Source organism: Rattus norvegicus, chromosome 2 (genome assembly GCF_021556685.1).
Source record: "Rattus norvegicus strain SHRSP/BbbUtx chromosome 2, alternate assembly SHRSP_T2T, whole genome shotgun sequence".
Classification (NCBI taxonomy): Eukaryota; Metazoa; Chordata; class Mammalia; order Rodentia; family Muridae; genus Rattus; species Rattus norvegicus.
The window spans coordinates 186,468,784-186,494,113 of NC_141535.1; the positions used below are offsets into that span (position 1 = coordinate 186,468,784).

Consider the following 25,330-nt stretch of genomic DNA (forward strand, 5'->3'; position numbering starts at 1 on the left):
ACCTATTCTTTTCTGAGGGAACAGCCTAGTAGTTTGAATCCTTTCTACTCTGACCCCTGGCAGAAGAGTCTCCTAATGCTTCTGTGTTCCTTAACTCGCCTTCCAAACTTACAAGATGCACTAAGTTCTTCTTTTGGGCCTAGGTATAGCATTCTTTCTTGGTAGCAAGAATCAGATTGCTTTGGAAGAAAATGGAGTCTAAAGGTGAGAGTGATATTATCAAGTAGAGTGATGGACAAGCTTGTGGGAGTCCTCCCTGTGTACTTGGCCAATGCCTCTGAGTCTTCCCTGTGTGCCCGCCAGGGCCTTTGTTCTTTTTCTCACAGACAAGTAAGTTTGTTGCCAAGAATTGACTTTTCCATGTCTGCTTAGACACGGGTCATGAGTTCCTTTTCATCTCTGGTATTTTGATGATTGGGAATAGCGCCATTTGGGGATGTTCTTGAAATCTCCAAGTTCTCTCTGATGACCTCCACACTCCCATCAAGGATTGGTCCTCAGATTTCTACATCAAGAAGTACAAGGGCTGGGGGGCTGAAGAAAGAGAAAACAGACCCTTAAGTACAACGTCCGCTAGTTAGTCAGAGTCCAGATATCTCCTCATGCAGCAGTTGACACAGACATGTTAACCACAGACCATGTCTGATAGGAACCGCATAAAACCAGGATGTGGCATAGACAGAGTGAGGAATGGAGGCGACCTGGAGTGGGGCCCCTTAGATGCCACAGTGAACTGGCTTTCTATAACCCTGCAGTGGGAAGGGTCGTGTGGCCCATGTGAGGTCAGGCATCTGAAGTTTTGAGTGGCTCGGTTGGGGCGAGGGTATTTACATCTACTGTTTATGCTGGACGTGACGCATGGAGCAGTATTAGTCTGGGGCCAGACGTGACAGGAGATGAACAGAACAGGAACATGAGGACAGGTCAGTTTTGCTGTTGCTGGGAGCTGGTTCTAACCCTCACTTCAACCATAGCTGTGGGAAGAAATGGTGACCTCCTGTACCTGAGTCTCTTCAAAGCCTCAGGTGCAGGTCTCACTGTTCTCAGCATCGCCGTTTAGAAACTTTGAACCAAGCCACCCAAACAAGACTCCGTCTGAAAGTGTGCCAAGAAAGAGTCAACTCATGTCGCCTTGGCCCGTTGGGCTTAGGATGTCCAGTGAGAGGGGGGAACATTCCCCAGTGTGGTCTTCTCTAGGGAAGAGATCGCACTTTTCTTTGGGCTGCAAAGGAGGAGAAGAGGGATCCTGTGGTGGTTGCCACAGAGGCTCGACCTGTGGCTCAGAGACAGCTGAGTTTTAAGGTGGGTGCCTTAAAGATGAGCATTCGTCTGTTGACCCAAACCAGCCTCCTCGTTTGAGCACCAGGCAGGCAGCAGCCTCTGTTCTGTCTGTAAAGGCACATTTGCATTGGAAACATGTGGACGGGGCTGCCTGACACTCCGCATGTTCCAGGCATCTTTGACAGATCCCTTCAAGACTTCTCAGCCCCCTGAAGTTGAGAACTGTCAGGTTTAGAGAAGAGTTTGCATGTGGTGGAAACATGTGCAAGCTGGACCGAAAGAGCAGTTAAAGCTGGAAGCGGTGCCTGCAAGGGAGGAGTCCTGGCTGGAGACATCTGCACTCAGCCCCTTCCTCCCCAGGAGGCCATTCCCCCCTCCCCCAACCCTGTCCCCACTTGTGCCTTTTGATGTAGGAGAGCGGCTGTGCTCTCCCAGTGTGTAGGTGATGGCCACTGGTGTATGTAGCTTTGCTCTTCTCTCCTGAAGCCTGATGGGGTCTGTTTCTCGCTCTTTTTGACCACATGAAGCTTCACACCAAGCTTGCAGAGAGCATTTAAGGTGGCTGAACCACAGGTGGCTGAGGCCTTCCTGCTGCACAGCGTTGCCTGTTCCCGTTCTGTCCCCTCCGTGTTTCATATGGTCACCTCTTCCTGTCCTCCGAGTAGGAGCCATGATGAGGGGAACACACACAGCTTGCCATGAAGATGATTGAAGGTGTGGGCTGCAGCCATCTTGGCCCTTTGCTTTCTGTCAGCCTCTTGTTGGGCTGGACCCCACTCCTACCATCCTCCGAAAGGACAGTGATGAGTGGGGAGGCCTTGGAGCCCCCAGTGGTCCCCCCATTTTCCTGAGCAGTAAGGATCCATGTGTTCCTGTTCTCCCTTGGTTCCCAGCCCCCTTCCTGTAGTGGGGGATGAGGGGGGCAGCGTGGGTGGAGACAGAAGTGGCCTTACCTGTCATTGGAGTCCTTTCTTGGCCATCCTTACTTTGACTAGAAACTCCTGGGTCACTTACAGTGATTTTTTTCCCTTCCCACCGCATTCATTGTTTCATAGTTTTGTATGTATAGGTCACGGACTTGATCCTATTTCCTGGTTACACTCCTATCCTCCACTGCTGAACCCCTTCTTCCCTAGACCGACACCCACTTTCACAAACTGTGTGCTCCACTGCATTTGCTGAGGGCTGCTTGCCTGGGCCAGGACACCCCCACCTTTCCTGTTCCATTACCAGAGTGTCAGCCAGGCCTGATGCCTGGCTTTGTTTCTTTTTTCTCCCTCTCCCCTCCCCCTCCCCCTTCCCCTCCCTTCCCACCTCCCCCTTTCCTTGTACACTTTACCTCCCCTTCTTCCTTCTCTCCTCTCCTCCCTTCTTTTCAGCTGTTTGAAGCCTGCCTTGCCCTGTCCTGCCTCACCTGCCTCTCAGTAGCCTCGTACTTCTTGGAAAGTCATTTCTCCAGGGGGCCCGTTCTATTTCTCTCTAGCCCGCGCCTTCTCTCCAAAGACCCTCTGTTGTGTCATCACATACCTCTCTCGTTCTTCCACAGCATGACCCACATAACATTTTGTTTTAAAAATACAATTATGAAACAACTCTTCTGCCAAGTGGGAAAGGTGGCACGTAGCTCCTCTTATTCATGGGTCTACCCCTAACACCTAGAACCTGAGAGGCTCAGCAGATCTGAGCGCTAATGTGCTTCTTAGAGGTGGATGTGGGCAGAGCCCTTGTGTGGGAATGTCCTAATGAGATTCCTGAGGCTGGGAAGCCGAATGTGTGTAAAGTGCTTACTGGGCAAGCTTGAGGACAGGGCTTGGAGCCCTCTAAAGCCTGTAAAAAGCTGGGCTTGGGGGTGTGTTTGCAGCCCTCACGCAGAAGGGGTTGAGATGGAGGCCCTCTGGCTAGCTGCTATGGTCAGATCAGTGAGTTCTGGGTCCATTGACAGAACCTGTCTCAATAAACAAGATGGAGAGGGATTGAGAAAGACTCCTGCCGTCACCTCTGATTTCTAGACACACACACACACACACACACACACACACACACACACACACACACACCCATACACAAAAACACACACAGGCATACTCACACACAGGCATGTGCACACACACACATGTACATGACACACACAGGCACACACACACACAGAGGCACACACAGGTACATGCACACACACAGGTACATGCACACACACACAGGCACACATACATACACAGGCATGCACCGGTACACACCCAAATGAATCCTATCTGGCTCCTTAAACATTCTGGATCATCATTTTTTGACTTGCCCTCTTTAGGGCAGGGGACAAAGTTGAATTTGGTTAGTATTTGAGGTGGAGCCTCGAATGCAGTTGGATGCATGGGTCTGGCACTAGGTGAAAAGGCATTCTTAGGGAGTAGATTTGGAAATTGTGAGCATGGTCTGCACAAAGGCTCCCTGGGCCCCAGTGTTGCTGCACTGCACACAGAAGAATGGATCCAGGCAAGCAGAGGCATAGGCTGTGCTGGATGCTCTCAGGGTTTCGTGCTCTCAGGGCTTCATGCTCTGACTAGATTTCTTGCCCATGGATTTATCTGTTTTTATCACAGAAATGGCCTCCACCTTCAACCCCAGAGAGTGTAAATTGTCCAAAAAAGAGGGGCAGAACTATGGCTTCTTCCTCCGCATTGAGAAGGACACTGACGGTCACCTGGTCCGGGTGATTGAGGAGGGGAGCCCGGCAGAGAAGGCAGGGCTCCTAGACGGCGACAGAGTGCTCAGGATCAACGGGGTCTTTGTTGACAAGGAAGAGCATGCACAGGTGAGTGGACAGCGGACATCTCTCCAGCCTCCACATCTCTGCCCATTATGATCTTGGGGCTTCCTTCTCTTCTGCCTGCAAGGCAAGGATTTATCATATTTTATGTCTGACAGCCTAGTTGCTTATAATCGAGAACTGTAAAAATGATTATACTTTTGGGGCTGTCAATGTGGCTCAGTGGGTAAAGGGGCTTGTTGCCAAGCCTGATGACCTGAGTTCAATCCCTCGGACCTACTTGGTGGAAGAAGAGAACTGACTTCCGCAAGTGTCCTCTGATTCCCACATGCGTGTGTCGTAGCATGTGCCCTATCATAAAATGAATCAATCAGTACATTGAAAATGTTGGACTTTAATAGTGTCAGGTTGAGCATGCATTGCCCGTTTGCTGTGAGGTAGACAAGTTTATCTGAATAACCTATTAGCCTTCAGCACAAGCTTGTGATTACACAGATGACGTAGGGGACTTAGCTCGTTAAGAGGCTGGGCTTGCCCCATGCACCGTGGTGTCCCTTCCTAGACCTGAGATGCCCCATTGTCCTCCCTCACTCAATGTTCTCAACCTCCGTGATGCTGAGACCCTTTAATACAGTTCCTCATGCTGTGGTGACCCCCAACTGTAACATTATTCTCTTCACTACTTCATAGCTGTAATTGTGCTGCTGTTATGAACCATAATGTAAATATGTGTTATGCGACCCAAAGGGGGTGTGACCCACAGGCTGAGGACAGCTGCCCCAGAGCACTCGTCTCTGAGAAAGACCAGTCCTTGTAGAGGCTTCCTGGATTCCCACAGTGCCAGGGACCCAGTCTAACTCTCCCCTAGATCAGTGTTGTGGTAAAGGTGTCTGATACCCCCGCTTAGGATATGGGGATCAGGTCAGCCTTGAAATCTTTAGGGACACTGCCAAGCATCTTCCTCCTGCAGTTGATGGGGGCGGGTGCCCTTTACCACTCCCCCTTTCTTCCTAGGTGGTGGATCTGGTCAGAAAGAGCGGGAATTCAGTGACCCTGCTGGTTCTGGATGGAGACTCCTATGAGAAGGCTGTAAAACATCAGGTGGACTTGAAAGAACTGGATCAAAGCCCGAGGGAGCCAGCTCTGAATGAAAAGAAACCCGACCTTGGGATGAATGGAGGGGTGGAGACGTGTGCCCAGCCACGGCTCTGCTACCTGGTGAAGGAGGGCAACAGCTTTGGCTTCTCTCTGAAAACTATCCAAGGTGAGCTTGGGGTGGGAACCAGACAATAGCCTTCCGGAAGACAGACGCTGGCTAGCGGCCGCTTCTCCACAGCTGCTCATCACAGCGTCACTCTCTCTTCACTCTTCTCCAGTAGGAATCCTTTCTCTGCAGTTTTACAGAGAGAGATCGGGACTTTGGACAGCAGAAGGGCAGAGTGGGGTGTGGGGCACTCTTGCCTATTGTTTGTCAGGCTGGTCCTTTGAGTTCAAGGGCTGATGCCTCTTTATTGTTTGTGTGGTTTTTTGAGATAGGGTTTCTCTGTGTAGCCCTGGCTGTCCTAGAACTCACTCTGTAGACCTGGCTAGCCTCGAACTCAGAGATGCACCTGCCTGAGTGCGGGGGACTAAAGGTGTGCACCACCACCACAGGGCTTCGTTGTTCTTTTCTAGCTCCCACGGGGTTAAGATGGAGGGAAGCAAGGAGGAGGTTTTTCATGATAGTTACCATGGAGTAAGACTGATAATCTCTTTTCATGGCCCAGAGAAGCTATGTGTTCATTTACTCAGCAAAATTTGAGCATTTGTCATCAGGTTACAACCATATTGCTGCTGAAGCTGGTGACATTCTCGTGCTCTCGGTTGAGGTCCCGCCTCAACTGTCCGAAGATGTCACTGACCTACACTCTGAGGCCCTGTTTCTGTGGTTTCAGAGGAACATACTGTGTCACAGTGTTGACCAGAGTTCTTGGTGTTTCCCTGAGAAACTGGCTGGAATCCGGAGCCATGCTAGTTGCCTGGCTGTGTCTTTAATTGCTATACAGAGAAGTAGGAGAGGTTGGTAAGTTCAGAAAAGATGCTGACACTTAGATAATTGCCTTCCAGAAATTAGCTTTATTACAGCGAAGGGGTCATGAAGTGAGTGTTAACCCATCACCTGACATTAGCCATGTCCCCCTGCCCACATTCTCTCTGCTCATGGTTTGATGAGAGATAAAGAAGGCCAACTGAAAATTCTTTTAAGAGGGTAAGCGACCTCTAGCAAGAGATAGCCATTAATCATGAGAGACAGTCCCTATAGCTCTATTATTAAACACAGTGGTGCTGAGGGCCAAAGAACCTTGGTATTTCTCAGAAATCTATTAGTAGTAAAACAGTGTTAAACAAAAGCAGACGGCTGGGTGGGTAAAGGTGCCGGCTGCCCACTGTGATAGCCGCAGAGCCCTGCTTGTTGGAAGGAAAGAGCCAACATTGACCTCCACATGAACATCGTGGCGTGTGTGTGTGTGTGTGTGTGTGTGTGTGTGTGTGTGTGTGTTTGCACATGTGTGCATGCATGTCCACACACAGAAATAAATGTAATAAAAATAACCTAACAGGGGGCTGGAGAGATGGCTCAGCGGTTAAGAGCACTGATTGCTCTTCCAGAGGTCCTGAGTTCATTTCCCAGCAACCACATGGTGGCTCACAACCATCTGTAATGGGATCCGATGCCCTCTTCTGGTATGTCTGACAGCTACAGTGGATCCATACATTAAAAAATTAAAAAAAAAAAAAAAACCCAAAAAGTCAAATTCACACTCAGTCCAGTCATTTGGCTCTTGTGCTAATGTGTACAGTGAGCTGTTTGTTTCCCTTTATGAAGAGAATTTGTTTCCATGACAAACTACAACAAGATTATGTTAAATATAAAAGCAACCAAGCAGCAATTGGCTTGGAGAAGAAATTGACACATAATTTCCTTCAGGAATGAGGTTTATTAGAAGTGGGGGGCTGCTCAGAGCCATGGTGGGGCCTTGGGGGACGAGGGAGAGCATTAGACGACACAATATATAGAGTCAAGCCTGGTGGACTCTTAAAGGGAAGGGCAGGCATCCCTTTAAATCCCGGGTTGGGGGGGGGATGAAGAAATGAATGAGTGAATGAATGAAACAACAAACCCACATGAGAAGGATGGCAAGAAGGCTAGCGGAGCCTCCTCAGACATTGGCTTCCAGAGTTCTCTCCTAGTCCTAGAACAAAGGAGAAGTCTGGCTTTTCATGACCTTCCAGGGGTGGTGAGATGCTTCACATCATGGAATTTAGTTCAACACAGCATATGTGAGGAGGAGCATGGGGGACTCAGGTATCATAAACTAAGAGCTGGCAGGTCCTGTCACGGATACTTAACTGTTCCAGAGAGAGCTGTAGGGAGGTGTGATCTGATTCCTGGCCTGAAGGGGCCATCCTTGGGTTCTGATGGGTAACAGGAAGACTGTTTAGTGTGCAAGGAAGCAGAGCTAAAGGCTTCTCACTCCCACCATTACATATAACCGTAGAAAGCTGCCCTCAGCCTAGACGGAGTACCAGGCTCTAGAGAATTGTTACTTGCACTCCTTCAGGTTAACACCTAAACCACACCACATACACATGCTTCCTTTCCTCTCCTCCTCCTCCTCTCTCTGACCTTGCTAGCTGCCACAGTGCTGTTTATGAACTCTAGCAGCATGTGATGGTTGCTGAAAAAGTACTGATCGGAGGGGAAGGAATGGAGCAGATGAGTTCTAAATCTACAGATGCACAGATAGAATGATGGGCTATTGCAGTGTGGGTGTGGACCAGTGCTTTCTGGTTCAAGAGGCCAAAGCTAGATGTTTATTTTTCAAATTTATAATGGTGTGTGTGTGTGCGCGCACGCGCCCACATGTATGCCATTCTCAATGTATGGAGGCTTGGGAACAACTTGTAGGAGTTGGTATTGGATACCATCACCCTTTATGATGGTTTGCATATGCTTGGCCCAGAGAGTGGCATTATTAGAAGGTGTGGCCCTGTTGGAGTAGGTATGGCTTTGTTGAAGTAGGTGTGTCACTGTGGGTGTGGGCTTTAAGACCCTCATCCTAGCTGCCTGGAAGCCAGTATCTGCTAGCAGCCTTCAGGTGAAGATGTAGAACTCAGCTCCTCCTGCACCATGCCTGCCTGGAGGTTGCCATGCTTCTGCCTTGATGATAACAGACTGAACCTCTGAACCTGCAAGCCAGCCCCAACTAAATGTTTTTATGAGTAGTCTTGGTCATTCACAGCAGTAAAATCCTAACTAAGACAGAAGTTGGTACCAGGGACTGGGATATTGACGTGATAGGTCTGACCATGCTTTTGTCTAGAAGAATGTGGATTTTGGGACTTTGGATTTCAAAGCAGTGGAATGCTTTAAGTGGGGCTTAATAGACTATCCTAGTAGAAATATGGAAGGCTTTGTTGCCAAGATTGATTTGAATGGTGCAGACCTGGCCCAAGAGAGTTTGGTGGGGAATTTCAATACATGGCCTAGAGACTGTTTTTGTGATATTTTGGTGAAGAATGTGGCTTTTTGTCTTTGTCTGAAGTCTGCCTGAGGCTAAGGTAAAGAGATTTATATTAAATTGCATTAACAAAGGAAGTCTCAGGAATGCCCATCATAGACTTTGTTCTCTGGTTAAGTCTCGTGAAGATCAGTTTTGAACAAGCATAGCAAACTTAGAAAGGAAAAACATAAAGTATATGGTTCAAGTATTGAGGGGCACCAGGAAGTGAAATGGAGCTGAACCTATATTCTAGGAGATAACAGATTAAGGGATTTGGGGGCAAGATCCTACCCAGCTAAGTTTAAATTCAGCATTAGAGGAGACAGCCATGCAGATCTCTCAGTTCAAAGTCAATCTATAGAGCAAGTTCCAGGAAAGCCAAGCTTAGGCAGAAAGGGAGTCAGAAAACAAAAAGCTAATAATAGAATAAGGGGGAGGCATATTCCAGCTCCAGAAAGCAGCAGAACATGGCAGCTTTGGCCATGTGGCTCTGGCTTTAGGGTAAAAAAATAGAAGGGACTACTGGGACAAATGATGCTGGTTAGCTGGAGCTAAGAAATGTTATTAAGAAGAGACCAGAATCATTGAGGTGAAATCTGGGAAGTGTTTTCTGAGAGCACAAAGAAGCTGTGTTCCAAGGCTGTACCTTGTGCTGCAGCTGTACTTGGTAATGTGTAAGAGTCATCCAGGTGGTACTGGTTTTGAAACATGAAGGGGTCATAAAGAGCTAAACTTGGCACTGTGAGAGGCCACGGAAGGCCATTGGTGAAGGTGCAGCCTTAGTTGCAGTTGATGGCCCAGGACTGAAGGGTCATGCAAAGGATTCGAGGTGTGGCTACGAGAGGGTATTGGTGAAGCCTAGTTGCAGCAGAAGACCCTAGTGTATTAGAGATGCTAGTACCGTGGGATGATCACCAAGAACAATGGCAGTGGAGTGAATCAACCTGAGCTTAGTGTGTTACAGAGGGCAGAGCTGGAGAAGTGACGCCAGCCCTTCAGAGGATCCCAGATATTGAAACAAAAAGCTGTAACATTGAGTTGCCTTGAAAGATCCCAAGATGTTCAAGATGCCAGAGCTGTGGGCTCTCTGCTAAGGAGAGCTGCAAACAGTGAGTGGAACCAGCCCTGGAGAAAGAAGTTTGTTGCAGTCAACAAAAGTGAAAAAGAAGTTGGAGATCTGTAGACTGCTTTGACATCAGCCATGGAGATGCAGAGTTTAGACTTTGTCTTGCTTGTTTCCTGTCTTGCTTTGGGGATTACAGTTAAGTGATTGGAAAAATCTCAGAAGAGATCTTGAACTTTGGACTTTTGACTTTGTTGAGACTGCCATAGACTATGGGGACTCCGGAAGTTGGACTAAAAGTATTTTGCATTATGATATGTTTAGTTGTGGTCCCAATAGACTCATGGTTTGAACAAGCCTATGGGGGCCAGGGAGTGGAATGTGATGTTTGTATACGCTCGGTACAGGGAGTGGCATTATTAGAAAGTGTGGCCTCTTGGAGTAGGTGTGTTACTGTGGGTGTGGGCTTTAAGACCTCATCCTAATTGCCTGGAAGCCAGTATCTGCTAGCAGCCTTCAGATGAAGATGTAGAACTCTCAGCTCCTCCTGCACCATGCCTGCCTGGATGCTGCCATGTTCCTACCTTGATGTTAATGAACTGAACCTCTGAACCTGTAAACCAGCCCCAATTAAATGTTGTTCTTGTAAGAGTTGTTTTGGTTGTGGTGTCTGTTCACAGCAGTAAAGCCCTAACTAAGACACCCTTTGAGTTGTCTCACCAGCTTGTCACAGAGACTTGCTATTTGAGTCAGCTCTAAAGGTATTGAGAGGGAACTCTTTCCTGCCAGACTGGCAGCATTTCTCTGCAGTAGATTCTCTTCTTCCAGGTAAAAAGGGCGTGTTCCTGACTGATATAACACCTCAGGGTGTGGCCATGAAAGCTGGTGTTCTGGCTGATGATCACTTGATTGAAGTGAATGGAGAAAATGTAGAAAACGCCAGTCATGAGGAAGTGGTGGAAAAGGTATGACCCTGAATGGCAGTTTTCTCACCTCCCTTTCCCTCCATCTTCATTGGAAGTAGTATCAGCTGGGCTGGGCTGAGCCTGTGGTGGGAGACCAGCCATCTAGATGAGGCGCCTCTTTGTGTCAAGGGTGCGCAGAGTCTCTGGTAACTTGGGCAATGCTAGCAGGGACTCTTCCCCTGTTTCCATTACTACACTTTCAGTTACTTGTAGTCAGCCACATCTCCAAGTAATGGGAACCTTGAAAACTAGGTGGCTCATTGTTTTTTTTTTTTTTTTTTTTTTTTTTTTTTTTTTTTTTTTTGGTTCTTTTTTTCGGAGCTGGGGACCGAACCCAGGGCCTTGCGCTTCCTAGGTAAGCGCTCTACCACTGAGCTAAACCCCCAAGCCCCGGCTCATTGTTTAAATAACCATCACCACAATATATTGTTATAATTGATTTATTATTGTTAGTCACTGTGTCCAACTTGTAAGTTAAGCTCTCACAGGTTTGTGTGCAGAGGGAAGATCAGCACAGACAGGGCTCAGTGTCGTTGCCATCTGTGGATGGCCGCTGTTCAGTGACTAACAGGTGTAGTGCCCAAGGTTGGGTGTGTCAGACAAGGTTGGGTGGTGGTGGGTGGCAAGGGATGGAGTCCATCACTACTCAAAACAGTATAGAGCCTAAAGCTTGAATACTCTCTGAAGTCTCCATTAAGTACTTCCATCCCGTGAAGGGCCGGGAGAACAGACTATACCTGCCAGGTGCTAGAAGGCCCCGCACGAGCTAGGACTCTCTTGTTGAGGTCACATGGAACCTTGAAAGCTGACCAACCTCATCTCAATAGATTATGTTCCAAAGCAAATCCTTTCGTTTCTAGAATCCCATTCTGTCCTTCTCACCTGCACATCTTTCTGGGCTCTGAGGATTCGGGCTCCTAATTGAGTTGTTACCATTTGTATGGTTGGATGTTTTCCCCAAATCCCAGTCAGGCTGGAGCAAGCAGTACAAATGCGCACATTGTCTGCTCTGCATGGCAACCTTCCTTCCAGTGTCCTTTGTGGATGCCCTGCCCCTCATCTCTGTGGCTTGTTGCAGGTGACAAAGTCAGGAAGCCGTATCATGTTCCTCCTTGTGGACAAAGAAACTGCCAGGTGCCATAGTGAGCAGAAAACACCGTTCAAGAGGGAGACAGCCAGTTTGAAACTGCTGCCCCACCAGCCCCGGGTAGTAGTGATCAAGAAGGGCAGCAATGGCTACGGTTTCTATCTGAGGGCGGGCCCTGAACAGAAAGGTGAGGCACCAGGCCAGGTGAGTCCCTCATCCTAGTCCCTGGGTCACCAAGCCCCAGCTCTACCCCAGCCCCACAGGGGAATTGGAGGAGGAGCAGGGGAGGAGAAGGGAGAGGGAGAGGGAGAGGGAGAGCTGCTCAGGTTGCCCTGGGTGACCTGATGTTAAGAGTCCCCGTTGCCACTGTAGTCTGGCAGACTTAGGATCTGTCCAGGCAAGACTAACTTGGTTCTCTCCTGAAAGAAATACAAATTTGGAGCATTTGTTGATTTGTGTGGGATGAATACCCAGACCATGTCTGGCTTTGAGTCATCTACATAATGACCTTGAATACAAAGTTGAACAGGTTGTACAGAATTGGCTCAATGGAATTCCCCCAGGGAAAGAGAAAGCCTAAATCTGGGGGTGTTGGGCACCCAGAAGGGATTCACAGCTTATCTGACCACCTTGCAGGAGAAGACGGGATGGGTCAGTGCGGGGTGGGACCTTAGCATCACTTCAGGACTCTGAAGATAGACTTTTAGGGGTCACTAGAAACCTTTGTTCTTATTACTAAGGTGGCGTGTTGAATAAGCCTCCTTTTTCTACTTTTCACTATGGGGCTGTTCTGTTTATGGAGGACTAGTAGCTGAACCTTGCTTGTTGGGGCACAGGCCATTATCCCCAAATCTGGCCAGTGCTTACTAAAATGGAAGTCTGTGTTCTTTACCTCCTTCCCTGCCTTTTGCATCAGGGTCTCACTGTGTACAGACTGACCTTGAACTTGAGACCCCCTTGCTTCCACTTCCCTAGTACTGGCCTGTGTTCCCTCTGGTTTACCTGCTGGGTAAGATATGTGGCTGTGAGGTTGCCCACTGACTGCCTTGAAACTTGCCCAGCTGTCATTTTGTCAAAAATAAACACCAGACTCTTAGTAAATACCATTTTCTCAATCCTTTAAGATCCTTTCACTGTTAGATGCTGGGTGTGCTCCAGGAAAAGGCTAGCGGGTATATTTGTAGGCTCCTGGGGTATGAGGATTGGGGTGTGGGGAGGAGTTGGCTTCAGGATGCTTTTATTCTGGTAACTTTCCTTTGTGGGATGGTAGGTCAAATCATCAAGGACATAGAACCTGGAAGCCCAGCAGAGGCAGCTGGCTTGAAGAACAATGACTTGGTAGTTGCTGTCAATGGCGAGTCTGTGGAAGCTCTTGATCATGACGGTGTGGTGGAAATGATTAGAAACGGTGGAGACCAGACTACTCTGTTGGTGCTGGACAAGGAGGCAGACAGAATCTATAGCCTGGTAAGTAGTTCCAGCAATGCATATATTCATGCATTACGGCCGCTCTCCACTCAGGCCCTCCAGCTTTGGGCTCGTTACTTTGTTCTTCACAAAGAAGGGCGTAGCAATCATTAAGGCCAAACTGTGGCTCAAGTTGGCAGTGACGAGAGCGTGTTAAATGAGTTATGAAATCCTGAACCAAAGACTTTGTGAATTAGTGGAAGAATTATCCTTGCTGATCCTGGGATAAGCTAGGAAGACCAGGAATCTGAAACCGGACAGAGGTGGCCCAGACTGCATCAAGCTGGCACAGACATAAATGAATTTAGTTTTAGGTTCATTTTGATGAGTGAGTCTGCATGTGTGTTTGGGCATGTGCAGGCAGGCGCTGAGGTCAGGAGAAGGCGTTAGTTCTCCTGGAGTTACGGGAGACCGTGAACCACCTGTTGTGAGTACTGGGGACTGAACTCGGTCCTCTGCAAGAGTTGAGTGCTCTTAACCACTGGCCACCTCTTCAGCCCTGATACATAAATGTGGTATTGTTGGACAGCAAGCCTCATCGATCTTGAGTAAAGATCTGGAAAGGTTTATTGGTTTGCTGTTGTTGATAGAAAACCACAGCTCTTACCTCAGAAGGAATATGCTATTTTGGAGTTAAATGTAAGTGATCATCATTTGAGAATCAGGTTACCCCAAGTCCAAATTCCAACATGGAAGCAGTTTAATGGATTTTTTTTAATAGTTACAGAACAAAGAAAGGTATAAATTAAGGCTTAAAAAGACATTTATGGAGCGCTTACCTAGGAAGCGCAAGGCCCTGGGTTCGGTCCCCAGCTCCGAAAAAAAGAAACCAAAAAAAAAAAAAATACATTTATGAAACATCAAGAGGCAGGTTAGTCAGGCAGAGAGGCCTCAGATGTTATGTGACAACATTTAGTCCTTTGGCTGATGGAGAATATTTTGCTAAGTGAATACATTCCAACTTGTTTATCAGGATGTTAGAGGTGGGCAAGGAATCACTCTTGAGGCTAAAGATCACCCAGAGAGTCTGTCATTGGGCTCTGGACCTGTAGTTCTAACCACTCTACATCACGGAAGCTTTAATCGCCAGAGACCCTGCTGTGGTCCAGAAATTCTCATTGTCCTCAGTAAATACGGTAGAATTGGGTTCACCAAGGGCAAGCTAATGAAGAGCCTTACTCCACTTAACTCTTCCTATGACTTGATTGTGTTAAGGCTTTGCAAGATTTATTTTTACTATTTAAAAATTATGTGTGCATGTGGTCGTGTGTGGGTAAGCGTTCATGAAAGCAGGTGCCCAGAGTCCAGAAGACGGTGTTAGGTCCTTGGAGCTGTAGTGATGGGCACCTGTGAGCTGATGTGGGTGTGGGAAACTGAACTGGGTCCTTTGCAAGGCCGTGTGCCTCAGCCACTGAGTGTCTCCAGTCCCAGCACTACGGTTTTCTATTTTATCATGAGAACTGGGGTTCAGTCCAGTTTAACAGATATCTGGGTGCCGAAGTGCCATCTGCCTTGCTGGATGTTGGTCACAGGGATGGACAGATGAGTCTTCTATGCCCTACACAGTAACAGAGGCTCCTCAGGGGCATGGCGCAGGGAGGTGAGTATGGGTGGTGACACCAGCCTTTTTTATAGTTCTGAGACCATACATAGACACCAGATGACTTATGGAGGCACCCAGCTTAGCAGATACTCAAATCAGTATTTAAACTCAAGTTCTCAGACTCGATTCATCTGGCCATACGCTTTCTCCAAAAATTTTGATTTCAAGATACTTTTGTAAACAGAAAGGATTGAAAAGAAAAAAAGAATGTATCAGCTAGTTAGAGAATCTTTGGTATTGGGATGCTAACCTGAGCAGAAGTCTCTAATCATACACACGGACACACACACACACACACACACACACACACACACACACACACACACACACACTATTGTTCCTATCCTGGTTTATCACCTTGGGAAGGAGAAATGATATACATATCTAAAATGTTTTCAGAGGATTTAAAGGAATGATGGATAATTGGCAGGACAATGCAATTAATATTCGAAGTTACCCAGCCAGGGCCTGGGCCATAGCTCAGTGGGTAGAGTGCTTGCTTTGTAGGAGGATTTGATCCCCAACACCTTTGTAGCAGAGCCTGGTGTGTGGTGTGTGCTGTAATTCTACGGCTGGAGAGATGGCGTCAGGAGGGCTCCTGGGGCCAATGGCTGGCCAGTCTAGCCTAATGGGAGTATCAGGTCATTGAGGGGCCAGGCCATTGAGGGGCCCTGTCCTAGAAAAGGCAAAAGAGGAAGGACACCTGAGGAATGGCACTCAAGTTGTCTTCTGCATGCATGTGTGTACCTGCACGCCCATGAACACACACCCTCCTAATCAGATTAGGAGGAGTAAAAACAAAATGAACTATGGATGCTTTTTTTTTTCTTTTTCTTTTTTTTCGGAGCTGGGGACCGAACCCAGGGCCTTGCGCTTGCAAGGCAAACGCTCTACCACTGAGCTAAATCCCCAACCCCTATGGATGCTTTTAAAATACCATTCTAACTTGAAAATTGTTGGAATAGGAAGTGCTGGGTGCATATTCAATAATCTAAAAGTTGCCCCTCCCCCCTGAGAAAACAGTTTAAACTTCTATAGCTGGCTCACTGCACGGGGTCAGCCAGTCACAGCGCCATGGATGCGCTGGTAATGAAATGTTGGGCATGCTGTCCTGAGCCCCCACTCTCTTGGCTGTAAGGCAGCATGGAGGGTAGTGGGTAGACTACAGCATGTGGGTGTCCCACATCTATGCTCACTGAATTCATACTGTCCAGTCCTAAGAACCTGCTGTGACTAGTCCAGCAACCAAAATGGTGATGTCAGCGGGGGTGGGTGTTACCTTGAAGCAACAAGAGCTTTAGAGAAGAGGGACAGACTTGAGCATGTGACAGGCTGGCGGGCAGCAAGCACTGTCACTCTGTAGCCTGAACACACCTGTTTGTTTTTAAAAGAAAGAAAATAACTGGAAAGGTTGTTCCCATGACATAAGCTACAGAGGGCTAATTTTGGCTTATGAACAACTGTAGCTGTTAGAAATGGGGCAGCTGACTTTTGCAAGCCAGTTTTGATGTAAGCTGATGCTGGCATTGAGGGTTTTGTGTAATTCCTGAAAATAAGATCTATAGAATAGTTCCAGAATGATGCAAGTGTATTTCCCTGTTTCGGTTAACGTGAGAGGGGAGTCTGCCCCGTCCTCTAAGGCTGGTGTGGGGGTGGGGTGGATCTCTGACATACAGCGCTAATAAGGCAAACATTTCTACAGTTCCCAAACAGCTAGATTCATGACAGGCTAGATTTTCTCAGAAGGATGGATAAGGGCCACCCAGGTGGCCCTTTCATGCTTGTGTGCGGACACCAGCAGTTCATCCCAGGTGACACAGCTGCTAAGCCTTCGGGTAGTGAGGAAGACCCTGCTGGGTGATGACTCACTGGATGGTTCCACGGTTGAGCCCCAGGTGGAGCGTTTGTAAAGACATCACTAAGGACGGCGTGGGGCCTGACTGCTGGATGGCTTGTTTTCTAACGAATACCCTGGACACAGTATCCACATCTACCCTAACTCAAGACAAATCCTCACCAGTTAACTCTATTAAAATAAGATAAAAAAAACTGGGGTGGGGAGTTAGCCTAGCTGGGAAGTCCTCTCTCCTCTGAGGTAGGCACTTTGATCCCACGATGCTGTTGACTTGCTGAGCAGTGGCCCAGTCTCAGTACGGGAGGGCTTGGCAGGTCAGGCTACACTACTGATGAGTGAGCTTCAGGCCTCTGTCTCAGAGTGAGAAGGTGTGCCTGGGGAGCAAGGGGCAGAAGGAAACTGCTGGAGACCGGGACAGACAGACTGCAGGGGTGTGCATGCACAAGCATAAGAACAAACAGACAGACAGACAGACCAGCTTCCTGTTCTGTCTCTGTGCTCACAGCTGTCACTGCTTTCCTCACAGCCCCTGGGAGCCAGCAGCTGGGGGATGGGATTTGCTTTTGCTGCCATTTGGTCACCCCTCCCATTTATCTCAGTAGAGCTGATCCTCACAGTTAGTACAAAAATGTCTTGTCCTTTAGTTTCTATAACATACTTGAAGACTATCTTACTGAAGGGCAGGCAGAACAGGGCCTTGGGCTAGCCCGCCAAAGGTGGCTCCCTAAAGGGGAGTATAGACAGTGTTCAGTGATTCGCCTGTTTTTGTGGAATTAAGCTTAGAATGCTGTTAGATAGTTTTGGGGTCTGGTGCATAACTGTACAGTTTCTATGTTATGCACATGTATGTGTTGTCTGTGTATATGTTTTTCCTTCTCTGGCACTAGTAAAGAAACTTTAGACTCTATGATTGAGGAGGAATATACATGTATGACACGCTGTGTATTAGGCCATGACATTCAATGAAGTGTAATTGCTCAGATGGGTATTTTTTCCCTTTATTTTCGAAAGGCTCGTTTCTCTCCACTTCTCTACTGCCAAAGTCAAGAACTGCCTAATGGTTCTGTGAAGGAAGCCCCAGCTCCCATCTCTGCTCCTCTGGAGGCCCCAGGCTCAGCTACCACAGAGGACGTGGGGGATCATAAACCCAAGCTCTGCAGGCTGATTAAAGAGGACGACAGCTACGGCTTTCACCTGAACGCCATTCGGGGCCAGCCAGGCTCCTTTGTCAAGGAGGTACGGTAACTAGTTCCAGCAAACACAGCCAGTTGGGATGGAATTTCCAGTGCAAGCCACAGCTGCCACGACACTAACAGGGGTCACACTTCCCTTGTCTGCTGCTGTGGATGTGCACGGTGCCTGTACCCTGTAGGGAAGGGCGGTGAGGCTGCCCTGCAGCTTCCAGTTGGGAAGGGGGCCTGACACCTTCAGCCCAGCAGATGTCCCAGCAGGACTTGGCCATTGTGGCTGAGCTCCCTAGAGTTCAGGGGTGGAGCCCATCAAGGAGAGAGGTGTGGTTAAGAAGTACTGAGACTCATCAGGAGGGGAAGCTGCCTGGCACACCCTCCTCCATGTTTGGAACCGACATTCAGAACTTCTGTTCATAGGTACAGCAGGGTGGCCCTGCTGACAAGGCAGGGCTGAAGAATGAGGACATCATCATTGAAGTGAATGGGGAGAATGTGCAAGATGAACCCTATGACAGAGTGGTGGAGAGAATCAAGAGCAGCGGGGAGCACGTCACTCTGTTGGTCTGTGGAAAGGTGGCCTACAGCTATTTTCAAGCTAAGAAAATCCCCATCCTTTCTTCCTTGGCTGACCCCCTGGTGGCTGGTCCTGATGCAAAAGGAGAGACTGAGCATGACTCAGCAGAGTCCACGAAAGACTCCTCCCACCCAGCAAGAGACCGAGTGAGTGGTGACTGTGCTCAGTGCCCTGCTTCCCGAGGGTAGTCCCCAGCCAGTGCCTCATGCCTGTGTTTCCCACAGTAGCACAGGGTAGCCAAGCTGCCAGGATCTTGTGAGGAGAGGAGGTAGTATGAGGACAAATTTATTGTCTTCTTAGAAACTCGGCCTCATTGTGGAGCCCAGGCTGGTCTAGAACTTGCAATCCTCTTGTCTCAGTCTTCTGAGTGCCAGGGTTGTGGCGTGTGTAGATTTTTAGCATGCAGTTGGTGGTTAGACAGTGAAAGCTTTATCAAATCACTTTATCAAAATCACGGAGCCCACCGAGAAACCCGACTGGATGACGCAGGACCAGGTCCTGGGCTGTGTTTCAGCATTCCGACTAATAAGCCATGGATAACGTGTACGCTTGTTTCAGAACGGAAGTGTCTGAACTGTGCCTGGCTCAGTGAGTAAAACACAGGGCTTACCAGTTAGGCTCCATGTTAGTAAGTGGCAGGGATTACAACTATTTTTGTCAGAAGACTTTTTTTCTGGTCAATTTTCCCTTCATAGACAAACCTGAGTTTCAAAGGTGAACTGACACCCAGGTTCATAGGAGAGTCGTAGCAGTCAGGCCTCTGGTGAGAAAGTCTATAGTTTTCCATTGTAGTAATTCTACTGATAGGTGGTGCCAATGAGAGTGGTCTAGACTGACTGACTGTGCGAGTCTGTATATATACACAGACAATGAGACGCTTGCTATGTTAAACAGTAATTTGGGAATGAGTTGAGTGAAGACTCGGATCACATCTTCTAGAGGTGCAGGGCTCTCCCTGACTTAAGGCCTGCCAGCTCCAGATCAGCCTCGCTCTCTCCTGCTGTGGTAAACCCTTGCTTTTTTCTTTTACACAGACTCTCAGCGCAGCCTCCCACTCTTCTTCCAACTCTGAAGACACGGTGATGTGAAGAGAACAAACGACGTTTCCCCTCATGGTCCGAGGAAGGAGCCCCTCGGACCCTGCCAGACCTCCTCAGAACCATCAGTCCCTGACCGAAACTGCGGACTGTCTGTCTGTCTGTCTGCTGCTGTAAGGGCTGCTACTGCAGGCTGCTTATTTATGCTCAGCTTAGCTGGAGGGAGGGCCAGGTTCCGGTTCTTTCTATGTGGTATCTTCCAACGTGCAACTTTTCACTTCTGTTGATGAAACTTTGATGAAACGTCTTACTTCTGTGGGCTTGAGCACTGGGATGATTCATTTGTGTCTTGTGAGTGATGATGATTAAAGTACCCAGCAGACCTTTGGTACAGAGGTGTGCTTTCGTAGCAGTGCTGGGGCTAAGTAGCATTATTAAGCCTGTTTGAGTGGCTTGCAACTTCCCTGTTGGTTAACAGACTCGCAACAGTGTCATTGATAAGAACATTTCATGCTTTCTCATTTGCTTCCAGAAGCCCAAAACATGGCAGAATACACACTACAGCCTCAGTAATAAAAGGAGGCCTCCAGGAAACATACTTCAGCATTTTTTTTTTTTTTTGGTTCTTTTTTTTCGGAGCTGGGGACCGAACCCAGGGCCTTGCGCTTCCTAGGTAAGCGCTCTACCACTGAGCTAAATCCCCAACCCCACTTCAGCATTTTCTTACGTTGCATTTGAGAATTTGAGGTGGAGGGAGAGCCAACCTGAGTGAGGGAGCGCACTGCTGGGTCAGCATGGGGGCATCACTCTTCCCGAATTGAAAACGAAATAAAAACTGCTATACCTAAATCCCTTTTGGTAAAACCTATCTGCTGCTTATCATCCCTTTCCCAGGAAAGAACAGACAGCCTTTCGGTTATTTCTATGGGGTGAAGCTGGGCGAGGAGGAGAGACGCAGTTCACGTTAGACCACAATAGCATAATACCAAGCTGTGTGGACAAGTGACCCCAAGGCCAAAGTGTTACAAACTCTGATTTTACTAGTATTTTCAAGGGAAGCCATCCACGCAGGAGCTCCCGGATATTCTCAGCCCTGGCCCTCTCCTCCTCACTTTGCACAGCCTCAGACCCATACGTGCTCCCCGCTGAGTGCTGTAGATCTTCTTCTTGTGCCTTAGCTGAGGCTACTCACGACTCCAGTACCTCAGGAGGAAGTAGGCATATGCGCCCGAGGCAGAACAGACCTTGCAGCGATGCCTGTTCTAAAGAGCTCTAGGCTCTGGCATCCCCACTGTGTCTTCTTTCCTGAAGTTGGCAGGCGGCCTGAGTTCAAGGGGCCATATGCTTCTCTGGCGCCTGCTTGTGAGCCAGATAGAGGAACAATATGCTGGAGAGGGCACTGACCAGGAAGATGACGTCAAACCAGCGGTGATAGAAGTTGAACTGAAGCTCTCCGAGGACCTCTGTGATTATGGTGCGGTATTCTGGGGGCATACTCATTCGGATCAGCAGTACAGAGGACACAAAGTACATTCCCTGCAAAGTCGAGCCAACAAATTCAGAAGCCACTCTGGTTTGAGAGGCAGGCCAGAAAGAGAGCCCAGTGGTTAAGACTGGCTACTTTTTCATTATGGGCTTGATTCCTAGCATCCCCTGGTGGTTCACATCACCGGTACCTCTAGCCCCAGGGGTCTAACACTTCTAGCCACTATGGGCATCAAGCACACACATGGTTTATATACATACATGTAGGCCAAATTGCCAAACACATACAATGAAATTTCTTAATCATTTGCACACACAGCTGTGCTGGTGTGCGTCTTCCTCAGTGTGCATGAAACCAGAGGACAACTTGCCAGGGTTGATTCGCTTTCTGCCACATGGGTCTAGGTACCGAACTCAGGTCATCAGGCCTGGAGGCCACCACCATTAGCAGCCACTGAGCAGGCCATTGTACTGGCCCAAGTTAAACCAATTAAAACAATTTTGGGGCTGTAGAAATGGCTCAGTGGTTATATGTGCATGTACTGTTTTTACTGATAACCCAAGTTTGATTCCCAGAACATACACTGGGTGGTTTACAACTGCCTATTAACTCCAGGGGATCAGATACCCTCTTTGGGAGTCAATGGGCAACTGGATTCACCCCCAAAGAAAACAAAAAAACAAATCCCAAATATTTCTAAGCTGGGTATGCATGCAAGCCCGAAGTCCCAGCACTTGAGAGACAGAAAGATCAGGAGTTCAAGGCCACCCTTCACTACAGTGAGTATTTGAGGCCAATATGGACTACATAGACTTTATTTTAACAAAAATCCTCCCCCACAAAATATCACATTTTGGTCCTTTACAACTGTAGACATACGGCCGTCTTCATGTCTTTAAACTTACCATTATCTGTGCTAAGAGCAGGACGATGACATTGGAGGACTTACTGCTGGAGATGGCGTAAAAGAACTGTAAAGGAAGGGAGAGATGAGCACAGGTCAGCAAGCTCCTGTCGTGATAGCGCGCTGCCGTTACCTTCTTTCACGGCACAAAAACTACTGCAGGGTTGGAAGTTAAGACTACAGAGAGGACTTAAAATACAACACAGTTTCCCCAAGATGCCTGGGAGGTTTATGTGACTCAACAAGGGCTGTCAGGTTTCAGAACCTGTAAGGCCCCAGCATCAGCACAACACTGACCAGCAATCTGGGACCACTCCAGGCACCTGTAGCTGCCAAGGGGCCCGAGTTCTATCCAGAATGTGCTAGCTGCCTGGAGTCCTTCCTCCCTATCTCCTTTCAGGATCTGCATCACTAGGGAGGACCCACTTTTCCCCACCACGTGGCCTACTTTGTGTTGTAAAGTAAGAGCTGCGTGCTCTGTCCCCACTTCACTGTCTTCCTCTCTGTGGTTTGAAACAGAACCTTGAGTGTCTGTCTCAGTCATTTTCTCCTATGCATCTGCTGAATACCGCGTGCCAAGCCTGGTTACCACAGATCAGTGAACAGGCTGGAGTGAGCCTTGGTTACCGTTGGAATGTATCTGTGGGTAGTCATCCTTTACCCACAGCTGACAGAGAAGTCTTCTTTTGTGTGTGTTGTCTGAGGTGTTCAGACTGTGCTGAGGACCTAACTCAGAAGCCACATTATTAAATAAGGCCCTTTAAACACGGCGGCACGACATACCTTGGTAAGTGTGATCAGCAGTCCCCTGATGGACGTGACAATGATTATTCCAACCAGGATGAAAGAAATGTGCTGAGACCAGAACTTCACCTGCCATCAGAACAGGAAGAACAGGTTATCACATCCCTGGGCAGAGTCGGCCAGACAGTGCACGCCAGGACAGAGACGTGACAGCAGTCCTACAGTAGTAGCTCATCGCCTGAACGATGTCATGTAGAAGTGTACTCTGAATACAGATGCTGACCCCAGATAAGCTGTGTTTATGCTCCTTTTATGAAATAGGAAGAAGTGGCTTTTTAAAAATCCCTATTTTGTACAAATCAACTTTGGTCCAAGGTCCACCTTACTTGACTGATAGAGATTTTTTTTATCATTTCTGTTCTACTTCAGAACACTAATTAGTTGTTAATTTTCTACCAGGAGATCAAAGGTGAGTTGTGAGTTTGAAGAGCTCATTAAATATCACAGAAAGATCTGGATTCTTGGTTGGTAGAAACTGGCCAAGTGGGGACCTGTAGCAGCAGGAAGTGCCCATGAAACTCAGTGCAGTCACTGTTCACAGTCTTACAATACGAAATCTAAATCGGGTTGTTTACAAATGTGCCATGTGAGCTGTCAACACATGCAGAGGACAATGGACAAAGTTCAGGACTTAAAGCCAGAGTGTCAGGCTATGGCTGGAAGGAGCAGAAGGAAGCTTAAACCAGGATCTACATGGCTCTTACATCGAACTGGATTCCCAGATAATTCACAGTGATCTCGATGCCTCTGGTGACAGGGTCAGTTTTCCCAACCCGATCAAGAACAATATTGATGGTTGCCTGAAAGACAGAACTTATGTTAGAACCCCTCTCAGCACAGTCTCCAGGAGTGACAACCACCCTGATGTCTCTCTCAGGGAGCAAAGGCCTGGCACCCTGAATCCAATCCCTAGGACCCACATGGTGAAAGGAAAGAAATGGCCCCTGTAAGCTGTCCTCTGACTGCCACATATGCCCTATGTCACATGTGCCTGGCCTGAACACACACACACACACACACACACACACACACACACACACACACACACACGCGCAAATAAAAAATTTAATTAAAAAAAAACAAATGATTCCACATGAATTAATGAACATACCAGACAGGTTGATGTTTCCCAAAATACAATTTAATCTACTTCCAATCTAAACCATGAATAGGAAATCTATTTTGTTTACTCACATGGGCAAATGAGTTTTTCCCCATATTTATTTTCTATAAAGGGTCAAGGGATATAAAGCATATGCACTCTCTGATTCAGAGGTCAGAAAGCTTACATTCTAGAAAATGAGGTTAGAGTAAGAACCAACAAATGCCAGGGTCATTTCCTGTGCTAATTCTGTGACTGCTCTAAGCAAAGTCAGAGGACTACGGCTGTCGAGCTAACAAATGAGATCACTTGGAATGAAAGACACCCCATTCATCCCAGTGGAGACGGCTTAAAAAATAAGAGGGCAAGAAGAGGTCTGACAAATGCCAAGCCAAGAGTCGCACGGGAGCTTTAAATCTGGCCATCAACAACACTAAATGCAGAGTCTAAATCCCGGGTCAGCAAACTCAGCATCTATAGTGTGACAGCAGTCGTGGCAATAAAGGGACAGGCTTGGCCCTGTGCCCACAAAACCTTATTCACACAGGCAAAGAGGACCTGGGTTTGCCTGTGAAACGGCAGACTGTCAAACTGAATTAAAAACAAACCCAACCCTGACCACTGTGTATGTTGTCTACAAGGAACTCACTTTAACTCTGAAGATACAAATAGGTTAAAAGTAAAAGGATGGAAAACGATCTATTACAGCAATGCTATTCCACGAGGGTGGAGTGTCTGTTAATATCAAATAAGTACGTCATAGCAGAAACATTGCCCGTGGGGTCGGATTGATAACACAAAGGATATATAATGATTCTACATGGTCTATGGCTTGTAAAGCACCTCAGACTGCTCCGTGAAACCTACTATTTCATACATTAACTAAGAAAATCAGAACATTGAAAAGTAACCACAATCCATCTCAGAATGTCTCAAAGAGGAGAACTGCCGCAGAGGGGCGGAGCGTCACCCGGACTGCTCAGGGCACACAGTCAGAGGATCACACTGCACTCTCTGCAAGTATGTGTCAATCAAAACTAAAAAAGCACGGGAGCTGAGCTGAGCTGGACCGAGCACGGCTGCAATCCCAGCACTTGGAAGTCAAGAGAGAGGTGAATATGAGTTCAAGGCCAGCCTGGAACTACGCAGTGAGTTTCAGGTTAGCCAAGGCTACACAGTGAAACCCTATCTCAAAACAAAATCCAAAAAGTGTGGGTCAGAAGACACAGAACAACAAGAAAAACAAGGTTTCACACAGGATGGAGGAGGGGGCTGGGGAGACAGCCCAGAGGTGGAGGAAGCTGCTCTTGCAGAGGACCTGACTGAGTCGGTCCCCAGCACCCATGTCATTGCCTCACAGCCACCTGTCACTCCAGTGCCACAGGAATCTGATGGCCCACAGACACCTGCACATCTCCTAAAAGTAATAAAAATGGATCTTAAAAGCCACAAAAAGCAAATGCGGATAGAAAAAAAAAGAAAAACACCTAAATTCAAAGGACTTGGATTTGTTTCCTTAATGTCTGATAAAATAAGATGCCAGGGGCTGGAGAGACGGCTCATTGGTTAGAAGACTCACCGTCTGGTAGAAGACCTCAGTTCTGTTCCCA

The 25,330-nt window shown here is 47.8% G+C and overlaps 2 protein-coding genes and 1 long non-coding RNA gene across 6 annotated transcripts in view; 1 reads left to right on the forward strand and 2 right to left on the reverse strand.

Moving 5' to 3' along the window:
• Window positions 1–19,811, forward strand: part of Pdzk1 (PDZ domain containing 1) — a 31,791-nt gene extending 11,980 nt beyond the window's left edge. For all 4 annotated transcript variants that reach the window (XM_087632927.1, XM_087632931.1, XM_087632932.1 and 1 more), the window contains 8 exon segments: window positions 3,873–4,084; window positions 5,054–5,303; window positions 10,475–10,611; window positions 11,690–11,885; window positions 12,969–13,165; window positions 17,635–17,859; window positions 18,231–18,533; window positions 19,422–19,811. In XM_087632927.1, coding sequence (XP_087489053.1) covers window positions 3,875–4,084; window positions 5,054–5,303; window positions 10,475–10,611; window positions 11,690–11,885; window positions 12,969–13,165; window positions 17,635–17,859; window positions 18,231–18,533; window positions 19,422–19,475 — 1,572 coding nt within the window. In that variant the 5' untranslated portion in view covers window positions 3,873–3,874 and the 3' untranslated portion in view covers window positions 19,476–19,811.
• Window positions 13,848–17,640, reverse strand: LOC147996434 (uncharacterized). The gene is made up of 2 exons (XR_015676582.1): window positions 14,212–17,640; window positions 13,848–13,944 (listed from the first exon to the last, which is right to left on the reverse strand). It is a non-coding gene; the product is annotated as an uncharacterized LOC147996434 (long non-coding RNA).
• Window positions 19,812–20,433: 622 nt separating the features above from the next.
• Gphra (golgi pH regulator A) overlaps window positions 20,434–25,330 on the reverse strand; it is a 37,036-nt gene continuing 32,139 nt past the window's right edge. The window contains 4 exon segments of the mRNA NM_001139486.1: window positions 20,434–20,960; window positions 21,816–21,881; window positions 22,598–22,687; window positions 23,323–23,418. Coding sequence (NP_001132958.1) covers window positions 20,754–20,960; window positions 21,816–21,881; window positions 22,598–22,687; window positions 23,323–23,418 — 459 coding nt within the window. The 3' untranslated portion in view covers window positions 20,434–20,753.